Below are 20803 nucleotides of genomic sequence, written 5' to 3'. Positions count from 1 at the left end.
TTTCTAGATTAACTGGATTTTACAAATCCAATGTGCATAAAGTCCATTCCAATGCGAATCAACCATTCCAGACAATAGCAGGACAAATAGTGCTTACAAATGTTCCGTTATTCATAAATCCGCATGAGGATGGTGTGTTTTACAAAGAAAGTATCATAGAAACATACAAATAAATTAATAACAATCCTACATATCTCGTTTTGTTTACATGTAAGGCTTGCTTACAGGTACCAGTTTGAAGGTTATAAAATATAATTTCTTCGTTCATAAGAAATATCTTGCAAATTGCCCTTTTTGAAAACAAAGTGTTTTATTCTTCACTGTGAGGACAGTCGGCTGCTATGCTTTATTAGGCAACAGATGTAACGCCGTGGATTAAACTGTGTTTGTTTATCTTGACGTTCCATAAAGTGTTTCAACAGATCTCGTGAACCCGCGATTGATATTGCGCCCCCTTAACAATGTGGCAGGAAGGTTTCTCTGCAGATGGTTACCTCTGAATTCAATCACTGTCCGCGTAAACTTTGATCCGATTGTACATTGCAACTGCCTTCAATTGAGCATTGTTGATGCTGTTTTGTGCAGCATGATCTGAACAAACGATATCCATTTTTTTTGGACATCAACTTTCTATGGCACCACGGCTGCATCTGCGCTATCCACACTGAATGCAAGTTCACAAACTTCGAAAACTTGCCCATCCTCTAATTCCGTCGCATCCAATCGCTTGTAAGCACTGTGCGAGAATAATAGCACAATCAGATATATTGCACAGCACAATCGTAGAAGACTCACACCTCCTTGTTAACTATTTACAGCAGCGTCGTAGATTAAAAATTAATCATCTGTCTTTGCCAGTACCAGATTTCTGGATAGAGCCTTAACAACTTTTCACCGGGTCAGTAACAAGTGTGCGACATCTCGCAGCTGAAAAGATTCCACAGTGAACACTCTTAGACATGGAAGAGCCCAGACCTTCGTGGGACAGTCCCATGCAGTTTGTGTTCGCCTGCATTTCATTTGCAGTCGGGCTGGGGAATGTATGGCGGTTCCCTTATCTCTGTCAGATGCACGGTGGAGGTGAGTTGATGTCGTGTTTATTTGTGCGCAGTCCATCCTTATCAACAGGTAAAGTCTATTGATTGTTCTTATTGAAGGGGATCAGTCGGGAGGAAACTCTCCAAATAGAATCTTTTTTCAACATGCAATCCTACCCACTCTCCACAGCTGTCAATAAAAAAATATTGTATAGGAAGGAACTGCTGATGCAGGTTTAAACCGAAGCTAGACACAAAAAGCTGGACAGGCAGCATCTCTGGAGAGAAGGAATAGGTGACGTTTTGGATCGAGACACTTCTTCAGACTGGAAGTCACGGGAAAGGGAAAGGGTAACGAGCACACTTGTTACTGACCCGGTGAAAAGTTGTTAAAGCTCAATCCAGAAATCTGGTACTGGCAAAACCAGAAGATTAATTTGTAATCTACGACGCTGCTGTAAAGGGTAACGGGCTTCACTTTCCCTCGTTTCCCATTCCCGTGACTTTCAGTCTGAAGAAGGATCTCGACCCAAGAACCCAGTCCTTCTCTCCAGATAAAAAATATTGTTCAGCAGGGGTCCCCTATTCGGCCGGAGTCCTGCTGGGACCATTATACTTCAGTTGCATGTCAATGTTTTGGCTGATGGAATTGATGGCTTTGTGGCCACGTTTGCGGATGATATAAGATAGGTGATGGGACAGGTGGTGTAGAGGGAGCAGGGAGTGTGTTTAAGGATTTGGACAGGTAACAAAGTGTGCAGTCATGCACTTTGGTAGAAGGAATAAAGGTGTAGACCATTTTCTAAATGGCAAGAGTACTTAGAAATCGGAGATGCAAAGGGACTTGGGAATTGGGAGTAAAGAAGGCAAATTCAGTATTTGCCTTTATTTTGAGGGAACTAGAATTTTTAAATCAGCAGGAATGTAACGCTGAGGCTTTGTGAGGAACTGGTCCGACCGCATTTAGAGTTTTTTGAGTTTTGGCCCCCATATCTGAGGAGGGATATGCTAATATTGGAGAGAGTCCAGAGGTTTACGTGAATGATCACAGGGATAATTGCGTTTGACGGCTCTGGGCCTGTACCCGCTGGAGTTTAGAAGGATGAAGGGGTACCTCATTGAAACTTACTGAATAGTGAAAGGCCTGGATAGTGTTGATGAGGAGAGGATGTTTCACTAGTGGGAGAGTCTAGGACAAGAAGCCTAATAAAGGGCCTGTCTCACTGTACGAATTAATTCAAGAGTTCTCCCGAGTTCTCCCTTGATCCGAGTTCGTGTAATGTACGTAGCGGGTACATAGGAGCTTGTGGATGTCACGTAGCGGTTCAAACGAGTAATGGTAAGTACACGGGAAATCCGGAAAACTCGTGACGTTTTTTCAACACTGTGAAATAGTCCATGAGTAAAAAAATACTCGTGATGAAAAAAATTGTTGCTTTTTACTACGTACATTACACAAGCTCGAATCAGGGGAGAACTCGGGAGAACTCTTGAATTACCTCGTACAGTGGGACAGGCCCTTAGCCTCAGAATAAAAAGACGGGCCTTTAGAAAGGAGAAAAGGAGGAATTACTATTGTCAGAGCGTGATGAATCTGAGGAATTTATTGTGACAGATAGCTGTGGAGGCCAAGTCATTGTGTATTTTTAAAGCGGAGATTGATAGATTCTTGATTAGTATAGGTGTCAAATGTTTCGGGCAGAAGGCAGGAGAATGGGGTTGAGAAGGAAAGATAGATCAGCCATGATTGAATGGCGAGTAAGTCTTCATGGGCCAGATGGCCTAATTCTGTTCCTATGACTTAGAAAAATGAAGTACAGCTAGTTTATAATAGGGAAGGAGTCTGGTGTATTCAACTTTCGTCCATACTGGCACATAAAAGTGGTTTGAATCTGGGAATTTTTTTTTTTTAATTGAATATCAATTAAACAACTGATGGACAATTCTATCTATTTGTCAAAGTGGAACTGCAAAAGGCATTACATGGCAGTTACCTATTTTTGGCATCATGCCAGGTGCATTGTATTAAAACAAATGTATTCTTGTAATTGGTGGGAAATGGAAATGATCGCCGACCAGCGATCCCCACACACTAACACTATCCTACACACTAGGGACAATTTCTTGCTGTTCCACAGTAATGCCCCTGTCCCACTTAGGAAACCTGAACAGAAACCTCTGGAGACTTTGCGCCCCACCCAAGGTTTCCGTGCGGTTCCCGGAGGTTGCAGATGGTTGCCGGAGGTTGCAGGTAGTGGAAGCAGGTAGGGAGACTGACAAAAACCTTCGGGAACCTCCGGGAACCGTACGGAAACCTTGGGTGGGACGCAAAATCTCCAGAGGTTTCGGTTCAGGTTTCCTAAGTGGGACAGGGGCATAACAACCAATCTAGCTGGGTGTTTTGGTGGGCAGCTATGTCGGTATGGCTAGTGTGAATCACACATGAGACCAAGTAAGGATGGCGGATTTCCTTTCAATTTAATGAATCATATTGGTTTTTATAACACTCTACAAACTTCATGTTTCTAATTTCTCCATTTCACCCATTTCAGATTAATTTAATTTCTCGATTCCTCAGCAGACACATAGTGATTTGAACACAGGGCTCTTGAGATTCTCAGGTTCTCAGGATTGCCGTCTGGTATCTCAGCCATTATTGAACCATATGATAGATAGGTTCTAACATTTACTGCTATGTAACAGTGACTTAATTTCAGAAGTAATTAACATACAATGAAATGTTCTTTGACTTCCCGAGGTTTTAAGAAGATGCCACATAAATACAGGTCTTTCTTCCTGTTAACAAATCAGCATTCTATTCATTCTGGAGGTAGACGTTTAGTCTTTTGAATTATAAATGTTTCCTTTCTACATTTCAACTTTTTCAATTTGCTGGCAAAGGTCAGAAACTGTCTAAGTAAATGTGGAGCCTGAAGCAAATCCATGGTAAATGCTTGGCCAACAAGGCAGCTGACCCTTTGTTCTCAAGAAGGAACTGCAGATGCTGGATGATCGAAGGTACACAAAATTGCTGGAGAAACTCAGCGGGTGCAGCAGCATCTATGGAGCGAAGGAAATAGGCGACGTTTCGGGCCGAAACCCTTCTTCAGACTTCAGGGTCTATTTCCTTCGCTCCATAGATGCTGCTGCACCCGCTGAGTTTCTCCAGCAATTTTGTGACCCTTTGTTCTCATGGCTCATTAAGTGAAGATGCTGTTACATAACGTGGATTGGAGGAACGTTGCTCAGTTTGCTACTGCAACATAACCTCCTCAGACTATACTGCCCTACTTTGACAAAAGGAAGCAACTGACAGAAAGGCGTTTTCTTGTAAATGAGGAAAATATGTTTTCCTTTCAGCTCTCTGTGATGGAATTTCTTACTTCTCTGGTATAAATATTTTCAAATTGTACTCAGGGAAGACTTATTTTCTTCACCATTGATGGGCCAGATGCTCTTAAGACAGTGGAATTGATTGTAGACTTTAGGAGAGCTCCCCTTCCCCTCACCCCACTCACCATCAACAACACCACAGTCACATCTGTGGAGTATTTTAAGTTCCTGGGAACCATCATCTCCAAGGACCTTAAGTGGGGGGCTACCATCGACTCCACAGTCAAAAGGCACAACAGAGGATGTACTTCCTGCGGCAACTGAGGAAGCACAATCTGCCACAGGCAATGATGGTCCAATTCTACACGGCTATCGTAGAGTCTGTTCTCACCTTCTCCATCATGGTCTGGTTTGGTTCAGCCACCAAGCACGACACCTGGAGGCTGCATCGAATCGTCTGGTCAGCAGAGAAGGTTATTGGCTGCAACCTTCCCTCCATTGATGAACTGTACACTGCAAGGGCCAGGAAGCGAGCGGGCAAGATCATCTCTGACCCCTCTCACCCTGGCCACAAATTCTTTGAATCACTTCCCTCAGGAAGGCGACTCCGGACTGTCAAAGCTGCCACAGCCAGGCATAAAAACTTTTTATCCACGAGTAGTTGCTCTACTCAACATCCAAAAAAACTGTAGCCTCCCTTTGATCTGGTTTGTTGGTTCACATGCTTGATCAATGGTGTTTTATCATTAATGTTTTATTATTATTAATGTTTAGTGTTTTCTGAGTCATTCGTAACTGTCACTGTATGTCATGTTGTTACTTGTGGGTGGAGCACCAAGACAGCTTCCTTGTATGTGAATACTTGACTTACTTACTTACTTACTTACTTACTTACTTACTTACTTACTTACTTACTTTCTTACTTTCTTACTTACTTACTTACTTACTTTCTTACTTTCTTACTTTCTTACTTTCTTACTTTCTTACTTTCTTACTTTCTTACTTTCTTACTTTCTTACTTTCTTACTTTCTTACTTTCTTACTTTCTTACTTTCTTACTTACTTACTTACTTACTTTCTTACTTTCTTACTTTCTTACTTTCTTTCTTACTTACTTACTTTCTTACTTTCTTACTTTCTTACTTTCTTACTTTCTTACTTTCTTACTTACTTTCTTACTTACTTACTTACTTACTTACTTTCTTTCTTTGTGTAGAGCATATCTCAAATACCCTAAAACAAGTAATAACTCCATTTTGACAAAATTGTCAGTTGCTTCCTTTTGTCAAATTAGGGCTGTATAGCCACAGAGGATTCTTCACTCATTTTAATTTAGTTTAGAGATACAGCATCGAAATAGGCCCTTCTGCCCGCTAGGTTCACGCCGACCAGCGATCCCCGCACACTAACACTATCCTACACACTAGGGACAATTTACAATTAAACAAAACCAATTAACCTACAAACCTGTAAATCTTTGGAGTGTGGGAGGAAACAGGAGACCCCAGAAAAACCCCACGCAGGTCATAGGGAGAAGGTACAAACTGCGTACAGACAGCACTCATAGTCAGGATCGAGTCTGGGTCTCTGGAGCTGTAAGGCAGCAACTCTACCCCTGCGCCACTGTGCCACTTAAGGAAACAGGTATAATTGAATTATACCAGAGTGAGGCCCACCGTAAATTGGAGGAGCAGCACCTCATATTTTGCTTGGGCAGTTTACATCCCAGCGGTATGAACGTTGACTTCTCTAATTTCAGGTAGTCCCAGCTTTCTCCTCCCCTTCCCAGCTCTCCCTCAGCCCACTGTCTCCGCATCTTCCTTTCTTCTTCCCCCCCCCCACCCTCACATCAGTCTGAAGAAGGGTCTCAAAGTTGCTTATTTCCTTCGCTCCATAGATGCTGCCTCACCCGCTGAGTTTCTCCAGCATTTTTGTCTACCCTATTTAAATCCCATGGTAGGGATTGGCTGCCGTGCATTCCACATCAAATCTGGTATTAACATGAAGTATCACCTACTCTCCCATTGTCCATCAGCTGCCAGAGCTTTCAAACCTTTGCCTCTAGCATTTCCTACTACCCTTCTAAACACCAATAATCATAAAATCGCCAGTTCGTCAAATTATTTCTCCCTGTATTCTATCCTATGTGTGAAAAATATACATCTTCTAGATGCGCTGGGACGCATCCTCAGTGATGTGACCTGGGGTCATCGGGTGTTTCGGGTCTCACAACATCAGACACCCTCGCCCAGGCGATCTAGCCGGGGTTGATCAAGCCCCGACTTGCGTCCCAGCAGCAACCGCCCACGGATCAGCCCTCTTAATAACTACTCTGCAGGGGTTGGGAGACTAGTGCGTGGAGGGACTGGGCTCTGTGGGGCGAGTCCTGGCCGGGCTCCTCCTGCGTCTCACCAGGTTCAAGGCCTGTGCGCTGCACCTCTTTCTCCTTCTCCGAGCATTTCATTCTCACCTGCAGTGACTTGTGGTGAGGTCAATGGCTGGGAAGGCACTGGCTTCTACCCCATCCTGACTTAGTTGTGTGTGTGCGTTAGTTGTGTGTGTGTGTTAGTTGTCTGTGCGTGATGTGTCTGGGAGGAAAGGAGAGAAGGGAGGGAGAGTGAGAAGGGAGGAAGGAGAGAAGAGAGGGAGGGAAGTAGAGAAAGAAGGGAGGGATGGAAGGAGAGAAAGAAGGGAGGGAAGGAGAGAAGGGAAAAGGGAGAGAGGAAGTAGGGAGGGAAGGAGAGAAGGGAGGGAGGGAAGAAGGGAAGAGAGGGAGGGAAGAAGGGAAGAGAGGGAGGGAAGGGAAGGAGAGAAGGGAGGGAGAGGGCCGGCAGCGGGAGTGGATGCCGGGGACCCGAGCCGAGAATAGATTACTCCAGCGTGGGGCCCAATTGGGAGCTCTCAGCGGCCCAGAGCCTCCGAATCGGCCGCTACAAATCAACGAGTCAACCTACCAGTCTGCGCCGCCGCTGCTGAAGCTAGCTAACGTGGAGGGAGAGCGAGGCAGCGTCAAATACGTGAGCCTACGTAATTGACGCTCGCTCTCCCTCCACTGGGCTCAAGACACGCCCTCTTGTGAGGCAGACTTGATTGCTGCCTCCCCTGGTGCTTTTTCATTGCAGTTTTATGAAGAGACCAGCGAGCCTAAATTTAATATATTTATATGCAAAATAAGCTACCTGAACTATGGAAGGTAAGGACATGTAATGAAGGGATCTACAAACATTACATTGGTGACATACATAGAGATAGTAACAGGCACACGCATATTGCCCGCGCTCCATGATGTTTCTGAGGGGTTGTGCAATCAGAGGGGAGGCTCAGCTCGTCGCTGCCTCACCTCTCATCTCTCCCTGTATTTACAGCGGAGCTGCGATTTTGACTATAAAAGATGATTAGATTCATGTAGAAATGACATTTATAACACAGATCAGTGGAAAAATCTTTATATTTATTTTATTTTATTATTATTTTTCTTTACTTTTCTTAACAGCTATTTTCATTGGGAGTATGACAGGTGAGGCTCTGCCTCCCCCTGCCTCCCATGACCGCACGTCCCAGCTTGCCCGATTGATTTTTAGGCCATGATTGTTCATTAGGCCTTGGTAGGGATTGGCTGCAGTGCATTCTGGTGGTAACATGAAGTATCACCTACTCTCCCATTGCCCATCTGCTGCCAGAGCTTTCATCTTTGCCTCTAGCATTTCCTACTACCCTTCTAATCTCCAATCACCATAAAATCGCCAGTTCGTCAAAACATTTTTTTTCCTTGTATTGTATCCTACATGAATCTTCCTGCAGATCAAGTCAAGGTCCCAGTCCTCCACTCCATAAATTCAAAGCTTTTACTTTAATTCTCTCGATTAATTTATGTCCTTTCAAACCTCACAGCTTTCTCCATTTCTCTAATTTCAATCTTGCAAAATCTTTTACTCTCTTCTCTTCATTCCACTATTGGGATTAAAGGTTTTAGACACTCTGTTCAAATTCTCTGAAATTAATTCTTTAAATTACAAGATCTCACCTATTCCTTCCCCTTCTATAAAAGCAAGTCTTTGACTAAGCTTTTAGGATTCTTCCTTATTTCTTTGGTTTGGTATTTTTTTTCTTCCTATCATTGTGATCCAGATGCTAAGTGAGCTATATGAATACTGGGAAGGGAAGAGTAAAGCTAGAGTTATTGGTCAGTCGTTCAAATCGTGCGAAAGAATATCAGCCAATAATTTTATTTGTGTCATTCAGTCCCATTGGCTACAGTGGGAGTGAAATACCACAAGCAACTGATACTCTTGTACATGTTTGGCACTGGTGACCAAAGATGACTTGCTATCAGACAATTACAATTTCCAAAGAGAGTGTCTTCAATATAAGTTGAAAAGAAGTAGTATCTGTTATTACTTCTCCAGAGGATTGGAAGTAAGAAAATTATATTGACTTCCTTCATCATCTCTTTTGCACATCTCTGAATGTTTGATTGCACAGAAGTACAGGTAAAGGTCTTTAAATTAGAGTATGGGAACCTGGAGCTGTGGAGATAAAATTTCCCAAAATATATCCCTCTCCTTCAAGTATAACTGACATTAATGGTGTTTGCATTATAAATTTCAAGAATATTTTTTAGGACATTTCAAAAGTTAATCCTTTACAAATGGGCTTTTCTTTAGAAACTAATTTGTAGACATTAGCTATTAGCTGAACAATATTTACTTCAGGGCTCCACTATTCCTGTCAGGCATCACTAATAAGACATAAATTGGTTATGGACTCAAGGTAATGGGTGATTTATTACTATCTAAATGGTAATTGTGAGTCCAAATGAATTCTTAGTGCTTATAAGGTAGTTTGTATCCTTTGCAATATAACATTTTACAATTCTCTAAACTGGTTTAATAATTATAGAAATTTGAACCTTTTATATTGAAAAGCCTTAAGAATGCTGCTGTTTTATTGTTAGAAGTAGGGAGTAGCTTTTTTCTAGGATGGAGAAACAATTTTTTTAATAGCTACATCTTGCATACTCCAGCCCAAATTTGAGTAGATAAGATGAAATGTTCGATGAGTCACTACACTTATTTATAAGAGAATGCAGCCAAAATCAAAAATCAAAATTTAAATATAAATCAAAGTTACTTCACTGGTATACAATATGGAGCTTAAATATAGCTTATTGACACACTTCATGTGTTGAGCTTTGGACTGAAAGGATTTCCCCAAGTGAAGAGAAAATTGAGAAATAGATGATTGATAAGTAATCTCATTATATCATAAAATAGAAGAATTGACAGGATAAATGCTGAGGTTGGGGGGTCTCAGTTCAAAAGGCTATAACCAGAAGTCAGTCTCACAAGACATATTCAATCATTTGGAATAGAAACTGATTTCAATATCTGAGCACCTTTAGGCAATTCTGCTACTGCCGACCCTCACTTTCCCTCATTCCTTTAAAAATTCAAAAATATGAGTGTTACCCTTGGGTATGCCCAAGGGTGACACTTTAATATAAAGAGGACTCTTAAAAATTCTCTATCCAGGAAGCTGTGGATAGTCACTAATTGGGCATACACAAGGGTGACACATATTTCTTAATACTAAGGAAATGAAGGAATGTGAGGATCAGTAGCGGTATAATAGCATAATCGCCTAGATTTGCTAAGGCATCTACATCTGTTTCTATTTCAAATTTTCTTAACATTTAAATTTACTCCATGGGAATACTGTCTTTCAGTTATGTCTGAATTTAACGTTGCCTCAGGATTTGATAGGATCACATGACTATGGAATCTATTTTAAAGAAACGGAACAGTTAACATTTGCAGTTTGAACACACAAAGACAATCAAATGTTTTGCTGTGAAGGTGATTAAATTATTCATTTTTTAGTTATAATCTAATCAGTTATCAAACAAGGAAAAGGGCCATTTGTCCCCCCTGAGTCCTTGCCAACGATCAGGAACCTATTTACATTTATCCTTTTTTACATTTATCTTTTACAAATTCTATTTTATTCCCCTCACCCCACCCCACCCCCACATTTCCAGCAATATTCCCCAGATTCAACCACTCATATACACCTGGAGCAACATACAGTAACCATTAAACCACCACATCGAACATCTTTGGGGTAGTGGGAGGAAATTGGATCACCAGAAGGAAACTCACATGGTCACAAGGAGAGCATGCACACTCCACACAAACAATAGTGGAGGTCACGATTGAACCTGTGGCTCTACCAGCTGTGCCACCCAAAGTATAAATAACAGTCATTTTCATTTTTGTTGCATCATTAATAAAAAACCATCCCAATTAACCAAAAATTGAGGTCATCCCAAACAAGGTTAGGAAACAATAGTTGGTCAAATGATCATTAATAGATCATAATATGAAACATCATTAAAGTAGAAAGAAAGATTTGGGGAATACATTTGAAAACGTGCAGTCTTGGCATCAGTGTACACTGCCCCTAACTTGGGGCAATTAAATTTGAGGATACTGGGAGAGGACTGCTCATCCGCCCCGCAAAACTGCAAAATGCAGATGGCACCACCCAACCTCGGTTACAATGTAATGTAATACTCAAAAGTGTGAGGACATCTCAGAGGATAATGGGACAAGAAGTTCACTATAAGGAAAGGAGATTGTGAAAGTATTTTGAAAACAATTATGAGAATAATAAAATTAGTTTATTGGTTAATTTGAAGCTGGAGTTGGTCAGGAAGAGTCATTCATATTTGCACTGATATCCTGTGTCTTGAGCAATTAATAAAAAAGCAGGAGATATCAGCAAATTGATCAGTTACAATTTACTAATTTGCTTTGAGGTTTGTCAATCTTATTGAAGATTAAGTGGTGAGATAGGGTGAACCTATCCATTACATTCTAGTAATGAGAACTGGTCATAGATTGTACATCAATTGGGGCTTTGTGATTTGATCCTGCCCCTTCACTGAGGGAAGTGCATGTCTTCATCAGGCTGAGGGAAATTAGTACATGTTGACCTGCTATCTGCATGCTTTAGCTTGTTAGTTTTATGAGAAATGAGAGTTGGAATGGGACAGTCGATGGCACTTTGAGAAAGAGTAATCTAGCCACGATGGACTGAGTGGCATCCTCTGTTAATATTTGCTGATTCTCATTTGTATCGTACTCAATCCAGCAATTGATAATGGAGCAACATTGGAAAAGGTATTGGACCAGACATCCAGCTTTTCCTCCCAGAAGGGAACATACTTAGGACAGAGTAAACTCTTAAAGTAAAAGGAAAATGAAACAAGGTATTGGGTGATAATCAGAGCTATGTAAAGCTGGAAGTTGGGTTACAATGTTTTCCACAAGTAATTTTGCATTTTTCTCTTTCAGGTGGATTTTTAATTCCTTATGTCATCATGTTAGTTTTGGAAGGACTCCCTTTGTTTTATATGGAGCTCTCTCTGGGACAATTGATGAGAAAGGGAAGCATTGGTGCTTGGAAAGCAGTCAACCCATATTTGATTGGTGTTGGTATGTGGTTTCCTTTCCTGAAAGTTCATCTAAGAGGACGACCTACTGAACCTATTGAGTCAACTTTTCTTTCTCCCACAAACAGGTGCAGGAAGCCTTGTTATATCATTCCTCGTCTCTGTGTATTACAACGTCATCAATTCCTGGAGTCTTTGGTATCTATTTCATTCATTTGAGGTATGTGAAAATAGAGTTGAATTGCCAATCATATTTTAAACTGAATTAGCCGTATGAATACTGTGACTGCAAGAGCACATCAGAAGGCAGGTATCTTACATCCAGTATTTCATATCAGAATCAGAATCAGAATCACACTTTATTCGCCAAGTATGTTTTGCAACATACAAGGAATTTCGTTGGCCAGGTCAGTCATACAATTAAAAGTAACAGATCACTTCAAAATGTTAACATGAACATCCGCCACAGTGACTCCTACACATTCCTCACTGTGATGGAAGGCGAAATAAAGTTAAAGTCCTTTCATTTTGTTCTTCCTCGAGCCCCCGTTCACGGGACGATCCTGACTCCCGTAGCCGGCAGCGTTCGGGCCCTCCGCGTCAAGGCGATCTGCTCCCGCATCGGGGGGATGTCAGCTCCCCCGCGCCCGCCGATCGAACCTCGCGTTGGGGCTGGTCGAACCTTCCGCTACGTTGGAACTCCCGACTCGGCCTCACCCGAGACTGCGAGCCCTTGGTGTTGGTTCCATGGCGGTCGCGGTGGGAGCGATCCTAGGCAAGGGATCAGCTCCGATATTAAATCCGCGCCCCGCGGGGTGGCTCACGACAGTCCGAGGAGGCCTCCAGCTCCATCAATGCTAGGCCGCAGATCCCGGGGAATGTGATCCGAAAATTAATCACATCTCCGGAAAGGTAAGAATCTGAAAAAAAGTTTCCCCCGATCCCCTCCCCCCTCCCCCTACATATAACAAACTAAAGAACATTAAAACAAACTTTTAATGAACTGAAAAATAACAAAATAAATAAAATACGAACAAACTGCTGGCAGGGCAGCCATCTCCCCAGCGCCCCTGGTGGTATGTAGACTAGACTTTAGAAATACAGCTTGAAAACATGTCCTTCAGCCCACATAGTCTGCGCTGACCATCAATCACCCCCGTACATTAGCACTATCCTACACACTAGGGACAATGTACAACTTTTGTTTTCTGAAGCCAATTAACCTCCAAACCTGTACATCTTTGAAGCATGGGAGGAAACCGAGAGCATCCAGAGGAAATTCACGTAGTCACAGGGAGAACGTGCAAACTCCGTACAGACAGCACCCATGGTCAAGATTGAAGCCGGATCTTTAGCGTTGTAAGGCAGCAACTCTACCACTGCACCACTGTGATATATTACGACTTCCTGCACCTGCTAGTGAGAGAAAGAAAAGTTGATTCAACAGGTTCAAGAGGTCTTCTTCATAGATTAGCTTTGAAGAAAGGAAACCACATGCCAAAAGCAACCAAATATGGGTTGAATCCTTTCCAAGCACAACCGCTTCCATGTCACTCGGTTGACACCTTTCGCATCCTGTCCACCAATTACAAGCAGCACGACAGACGTGTGATGGAATGCTCTCCAATTGCCAAAATTAGTTCAATTCCAGCAGCGCCCAAGTAGCTTAACACCATCCAAGACAACTCAACTTGAGCCAATCCGCCAACAGAGTTGGCCTGCTTGACACAAATGTAAAGGAGTCCAAAACCAGATTAAATTGCATTTGCCATTACCACAAAACCCTGCAACATCTTGAAGTGAATGGCCCCCTCACCCCTCCTTGGGCAATACTAAACTGTTTGCAGGTATATTTACAACGGAGCAAGTCTTTTGATCAATCTTTAATTATTAATTTATTATCTGTGATGGATGGATGCTTCCTTTCCAATAATATCAAATCAAAAAGCACAGATATGAATCAATGGAATTAAAGTCCAGGAAACTTGCTTTGCTTATGTTACTTGTTCATTCATTTGAGTTAAAAATTAGAATTTGACTTATTTCTCCATTTTGCAGAATCCCATACCATGGGCCAGCTGCCCAGTAAACCAAAACAAGACTGCATTGATTGAGGAATGCACAAAAAGCTCCCCCACTGAATATTTCTGGTACAGAAAAACATTAAATATCTCTCCAACAATTGATGATACTGGTCATATCCACTGGGGTATTATTCTGTGCCTTATACTTTCATGGCTTTTAGTCTATATCTGCATAATTCGAGGAACGGAATCTACTGGAAAGGTAACTATTGCTGAATGTGTGTGCTCTGATAGGTAAAGAATTTGGAATATTTAAAGTATTTCTCTCATTCTGTAAACCTACAAGAATGTAGCAGAAATTGATCCTGTTTTTTATCAAGTTGATTCTTCAATTAAATTCTCACCCCACCAAGCACTATTTTCCAATGCTTTCATTGTTGGTATCCTCCTTCAAATTCCCCAAATGGAAATCGGACCAGCCACACATCATGCGATGTGTAAAGTGTCCAAGCTTTTGACTCCAAAGTCAGAGGTCGTAGGTGCCAAATTAGGAGAGTTGTTGATACCCACAGCTTATCTGTATGAGTTCAGCTCCAAAAATACTAAAAAGGACGTCATCATCTTGGAAATAGGAAGCTACTTGATTAACATTCTATCCTCTATTTTAAATATTTATTGCTACCATCATTTTCACACTGTGACCACAATATGGTTCACCTACAAAATGTATTGCAGTTACTAAATTTGGCTAGTTCAGCAATATCTTTTAAATCTATAATCTCCATAACTGGAAAGGACAAGGCTGCAGGGTGAGATCACCCACATGGAGATGCCAGATGCTGCGGATATTTTGGATATTTTGCTCCGTGAGAACTAGTTAACGTCCACATTTCTGCCATATCTTGGGGACAACCTGTATATTGGAAGACCATCACATACAAATTCCCAACCAAATTATACACCATTCTGACCTGTGAGATGTTAACCATTTCTTCACTGATACTGCATCAAAATCATTGTTGAGAGGGATAACTTTACCATGCAATATACAATAGTTTCAGGAGGGAATTCAACGCCTACTCCTCAAGGACTTTCAGGAATAGGTGATATAGGCCTTGTAGTGAGTATATATCATACATGAATAATATGTGTCCATTCTTTTGGCTTGCCTCAAAACTTTGAACGAACACATGCATAGGTTTTTCAATGAAAAAATGCTTGAGCTGTATGTTAGAATAATTTGTCCTCCTGCCCAATATCTTTACAACCAAAGTTGTGAAGCAAACGGACAGTGACAACAATTTTCAAACCTTTGTGAGATTATTGTTTAATTCCTAGAGTCTCCATGACAATCCTGGCAGGTTGGTTGCATTGCCTCTAACCCTGCCCTGATTGCAACAGTTTTATAGAATGGATCTTGTTTTTTAATGTAGAAGAGACATTTGCAGAGTCTCTGCCCCATGAAGTGGAGGCCCCTCACAGTGAATAAATATCATAGCAGGAACACCAAAGAGAATAAAGGACATTAAAATTATTATTATTATTATTATTATTATTATTATTATTATTATTATTATTCAATCGTTGAAAACATTATCGACGTGGTGGTGCTGGTTTCCGACGGGCATGGTAACGGACGCACCACACATCTCTCCTCCATGCAGCTGGCAAGCTCCTCTTTTGTCTCTACACATGTGTCTTCCATCAACGTCTTCAGCATCGGCTTGATTGGCTGTCCTAGATCATATCTTCCATGGGTAGGTTCCCACAGCACAACCGTGTTTGCTGGCATTTCTGGACAGCGTTGGCAGTGACCAGCGAGCCTCATCCTTCCCGACCTGGTCTTCTCGGTCAGAGGTGGATATTTTTTTAATTGAATTTAAATTCCTCCAGGGAGAGAGGTTGAACTGTTTGTTTTTTTAACCAGTGTCTCCCTAGTCCCTCAATTGCACTCTGCAAACTCCTTAAGACATCACAAGCTACCGCTACTCATAAACTGGTGGTTATGGTGATGTTTGAAACATACAACAACAAATTGATAAGGTTTAAGCTCTTACCTTCTCCCACTCAATCCGCAACCCACTGCCATGATATTGTTAAAACATCAGGCGATGAATTTCCCTTTAGTGAAGAGGTGGAAGGGAACATGGACAGGATAATCCAGCCAACCCCATCTTCCACCACCATGTCACAAAACCTCAGACGGTGAAATAAGATATAACCCTCAATATCCAACATTTGAGTAAAATTGACTTCAATAAAAATAACTTGATATCCACTGCACCACCTATACTTTACTTGTTCACCATTCAGTGCTGGATGACCACAAATTTCTTCCAACTAAATATTGAGAAATTTGTCACTATCTTTAGTCATTGTCATAATCTTTGATCCTCTGCGACCAACCTTCTTCCTGTTAATTGTCTGAAATAACTGTTCAAAAGCTCAGTGTAATATAGGAACTGTGAGTTTTGGACCTTCTCTCCACCCCATCACTAAAAATGCTTACTTCCATCTCTGTCATATTGGCTATCTGTGTCGTTAAATGAGCTAATCTGCTGCAGAAACCATCATCTATACCTTATTACTTTTAACTGCAAAGATTCCAATGTACTCTTTAGCTGACATCTATCATTCTAACCCAGAAATAGTACTGCATTAAATTCTTTAGTAACTTGTCAGTTTCTTTGTTGAACTAAATTAAGGCGCATGTTGCAATCAAAAGCTCTTGAACAATTGGTTGGGAAGAAAGCCAAACTGTAAGAGGAATTCATGTTACAAGTTTATGAATATTATCATTCTTTGACATTTCTTCAATAAATATAAATCATAAAACCACAACGTTGTATAATTTGTATAAATAATAACAGATTTAATCTGAAATGTGAAGTTGCAAAATTGGGCAATACAGTGTTTGGCGGGGCTCGTGGTGTGTACTGGTTGGAAACTTATGGCTAACCAATTGTTTATTTGACCTCCTGGCCAGCAGTGGCCTCCCACTCAGATCCCTGGATTCTATGAAGAATGGAATATTGGAAGGTTAAACCATTTTGTAACAGACAGTGGCAAATACAACTCCTAAATGGTTGACGAATGACTGTTTTAATGCACTACTTTGTACAGGTTGTCTATGTGACTGCCTGCTTTCCATACGCAGTGCTGTTTATATATCTAATCCGAGGAGTGACGCTACATGGAGCAACAAGTGGAATCAAATACATGTTCACTCCAAAGGTAAAATCTTTTAGAATCTTTGAAAATGAATTAATTTAATGTTGCAACAGGTTCGTCAGGCAAGATCTCCCTTTCACAAAATCATGCTGACTTTAGCCGATTTTATCATGTGCTTCTCAGTACTCGGAAACCTTACCCTTAATAATGAACTCTAAAATCTTACCAACCACGGAGGTCAGGCTAACCGGCGTTTAATTTCCCCTAGATAAACACAAAAAGCTGGAGTAACTCAACGGGACAGGCAGCATCTCTGGAGAGAAGGAATGGGTGATGTTTTATGTCAAGACCCTTCCTCTTTTGCTTTGCTCCTTTCTTGAACAGTGGAGTACATTTGCAGTTTTCCAATCCTCTGGGACCACTCCTGACCCTAGTGATTCCTGAAAGATCACCACTAATGCCTTCACAATCTTTAAAGCTACCTCCTTCAGAACCCTGAGGTGTGGTTCATCTGGTCCAGGTGACTTATCCACCTTCAGACCTTTCAGCTTCCCAAGCACTTTCTCCTTAGTAATAACAACTCCACTAACTTCTGCCCCCAGACTCACTTGAATTTCTGGCACATTGCTGGTGTCTTCCACTGTGAATACTTACCCATTATTACCTCAAGTCTCATTTTCCAGTGGTCCAATGGCCACTCTTGCCTCCCTTTCACTCTTTATGGATCTGAAGAAACTTTTGGTATCCTCTTTAAAATTATTGATTAATCTACCTTCATGTTTCACCTTTTCTCCACATTGCTTTTAGTTTATTTCAGTTAGCTATTAAAAGCTTCCCAGTCTTCCGATAATCTTTGAAATATTATATGCCTTCTTTTTTTAGTTTTATGCAGTCTTTGACTTCCTTGCATTGTAGCATTTATTGCATGAGGTTGTAAGTGCAAAGATAAAGATGTGTTACTGAAAATATAAATGCCCCTGGTGAGACTGATGCTGGAATATTGTATGCAGGTCCAGTCTACCTGCCTAAATAATGATACATTTGTGTCAGAGGGAGTGCAACAAAGGTTCATAAAGTTATCAAGTTTTCTGCAAGTCCTAGATTAAACCAAGTTTTCCTTGTGTGTTTTTTGAGTCTTTTGATACTCATTTTTCTTGGGTAGTGTTTTTTCATTTTCCTTGTCTTTGCAACATCGAATAAGGCCATTTGACTCACTGAGTCAATGCTTGCTCCCACAGCAATCTGATTTTTCTTACCTTACTTGTTTCCCTATAACCTATTTTCTCAAACATGCTCATCAATCCATCCAATTCATTTGCCACTCTCCAACACCATAACATACAATGGCTGATTATCCTAACAACAAACTCATCTTTAGGATGTGGAGGAAAACGTACATAGTCACAGAGAGAAGGTGTAAACTCCACAAAGACAGCGCAGGAGGTCAGAATCAAACTGGTCCATTTTAGGCTCTGATTATTCTTGCTTTTGGTTTACTTACTAAAACTATGCCAGTTAAGATTGATGTTAATATTTTCTGCTTATTTTTTCTTGAAACTATTGGTTTCCAAGGTAACCTGTAAAGTTCAACTTGTTTTCTTTAATGTGCGATCATGTTATGATGTTTTCCCCTCACTGAACCTCACTGCACTTCATTCTCAGATTGAGCACCTGATGGACCCAAAGTCCTGGATTGATGCAGCCACACAGATCTTCTACTCTCTCGGCCTGGGATTTGGGAGCCTGATTGCATTTGCCAGTTTCAATCAGAAAAACAACAACTGTGAGAAACAAGCAGTACTCATTGCTTTAATTAACAGTCTGACATCAATATTTGCCAGCGTTGTCACTTTTGCCATATATGGTTTCAAAGCTACATTTAATTATGAAAGCTGTGTCGAAAGGTAAGAGTATTATATAGGGAGAATCTCAATTAGTTCATTGCACTAGTTCCTTCTCTCTCATTCTGTTTCAAAGCTTAATTTATTTTCTTCTCTAAAATGTTCTTACATTTTCACCATCTTGAAGTGTGCTGTGCACTTTCTCAACATCTTTTCTTAATACTTTCTCACTATCTTTCCTTCCTCGCTGTACAGGAGTAAACGAAAGAAACCACTTTCACCGTAAGTAGAAGTAGTACTTCACCTATGTGTCAGCCAGTCTGGATTGAATAGGTTAAGAAAGAACTGCAGATGCTGGAACAATTGAAGATAGACAAAAAATGCTGGAGTAAGTCAGCGGGTGAGGCAGCATCAATGGAGAGAAGGAACAGGTGACGTTTCGGGTCGAGACCCTTCTTCAGACTCAGAAGAACAATTCAGAAGAAGGGTCACTGGACACTTCAGAAGAAGGATCTCGATCTGATACGACGCCTATTCCTTCTCTCCATAGATGTTGCCTCACTAACTTAGTTTCTCCAGCATTTTTTGTCTTTCCTTGGATGGAATATGTGGCAGTTACAAGGGCAGATAGATTTTCTCTCTCTCTTCCCCAGTACGACCCCTTCTTGCTAAACCATCAGGAAGATTTCATCTGTCAGTTTGGAGTAATAATAAATACAAAAAATTGCCCAGTAATTTATGAAATTAAATGAAACTCAATAAAAACGTCATTGTTTGATACAATACATTTTTTCCCAAACGTATAAAATACACACAATAAGGTTCATTCATAATATTTAGAAACAAGGAACTGCAGATGCTGGTTTACACAAAAGGACACATGTGCTGGAGTAGCTCAACGGGTCAAGTAGCACTTGAGTCTGAAGAAGGGTCCTTACCACAAACATCACCTATAGTATCCATGTTCGCCAGACATGTTGTTTGACCCATTGGTTACTCTAGCGCTTTGTGTCCTTTCCCAATTATAATATTAATATGTGCAGGTTATTTCCCTATATTAGAGAACTTGCTAAGCATTTCATTTACTCCAGATTTGCATTCTGCATCTTGCAGTTTTAAAAACATTCTGCATTATTATGATGTGTCCTGGAGAACAATGATGGATTCCTGACATGCACCACTCTTCCTTTTTTATTTCCTTGATAAGAAATGTTAATCTATTTATAGAGCACCTTTCATAACCTCAACCATAACCAAGGTGTTTTAGACTCAATTAAGGACATCTTGAAATATTGCTGCACCTGCAAAGTGGTAAATGCACTGGACATGTTTTTCACAACAGACTCCCACAAATATCAAACTGAGAATGGCCAGGTCATATATTTAAGAGGGAGTTAGATGTGGCCCTTGTGGCTAAGGGGATCAGAGGGTATGGAGAGAAGGCAGGTACGGGATACTGAGTTGGATGATCAGCCATGATCATATTGAATGGCGGTGCAGGCTCGAAGGGCCGAATGGCCTACTCCTGCACCTAATTTCTACGTTTCTATGTTTCTAACAGTTGGATGAATTTCCCCAGTATATCGGAGCTTTGCAAACTATAACACCTATGAATTTTATTCTGCGAATACAAAAGTTAGCTGGAAACTCAGGTATTAAAAATCATGGTGATTTGATCCCAATAATTCAAGCCTTCATTGACAAGTTGTTGCCTTAGTGAAATAAGCTAATTCGGTTAAAACAGCAATCACTCTACATCTCTACCTGTCACTGGAGACAAAGGCTGCTTAGGCCGGTGTTGGTTTAGGAATATCTTTTTATAAATCTCCCTTCCACAGAATAAACTCCAGAACCAAAGGCCACACTTTCAACCTTCTGAAGAGCAGGTCATCCCATGTTATTTAATGTACTGCTCCAATATTAGACTGGTTCTCCTGAGCCATG

General features: G+C 41.0%; 1 protein-coding gene across 1 annotated transcript in view; it reads left to right on the top strand.

Moving 5' to 3' along the window:
* The first annotated feature begins 956 nt into the window (after nt 1–956).
* The window catches only part of slc6a20 (solute carrier family 6 member 20), a 45736-nt gene continuing 25889 nt past the window's right edge, over nt 957–20803 (top strand). Inside the window, exons 1-6 of the mRNA XM_033039518.1 lie at nt 957–1080; nt 11726–11866; nt 11952–12043; nt 13882–14109; nt 16971–17081; nt 18681–18922. Of these exons, the coding sequence (XP_032895409.1) occupies nt 960–1080; nt 11726–11866; nt 11952–12043; nt 13882–14109; nt 16971–17081; nt 18681–18922 (935 nt within the window). The 5' untranslated portion in view covers nt 957–959. The remainder of the gene's footprint in view (nt 1081–11725; nt 11867–11951; nt 12044–13881; nt 14110–16970; nt 17082–18680; nt 18923–20803) is intronic.

Source organism: Amblyraja radiata, chromosome 2 (genome assembly GCF_010909765.2).
Source record: "Amblyraja radiata isolate CabotCenter1 chromosome 2, sAmbRad1.1.pri, whole genome shotgun sequence".
Classification (NCBI taxonomy): Eukaryota; Metazoa; Chordata; class Chondrichthyes; order Rajiformes; family Rajidae; genus Amblyraja; species Amblyraja radiata.
The sequence above is the reverse complement of the archived record's forward strand: the minus strand, read 5'-3'. Positions and strand labels throughout refer to the sequence as shown.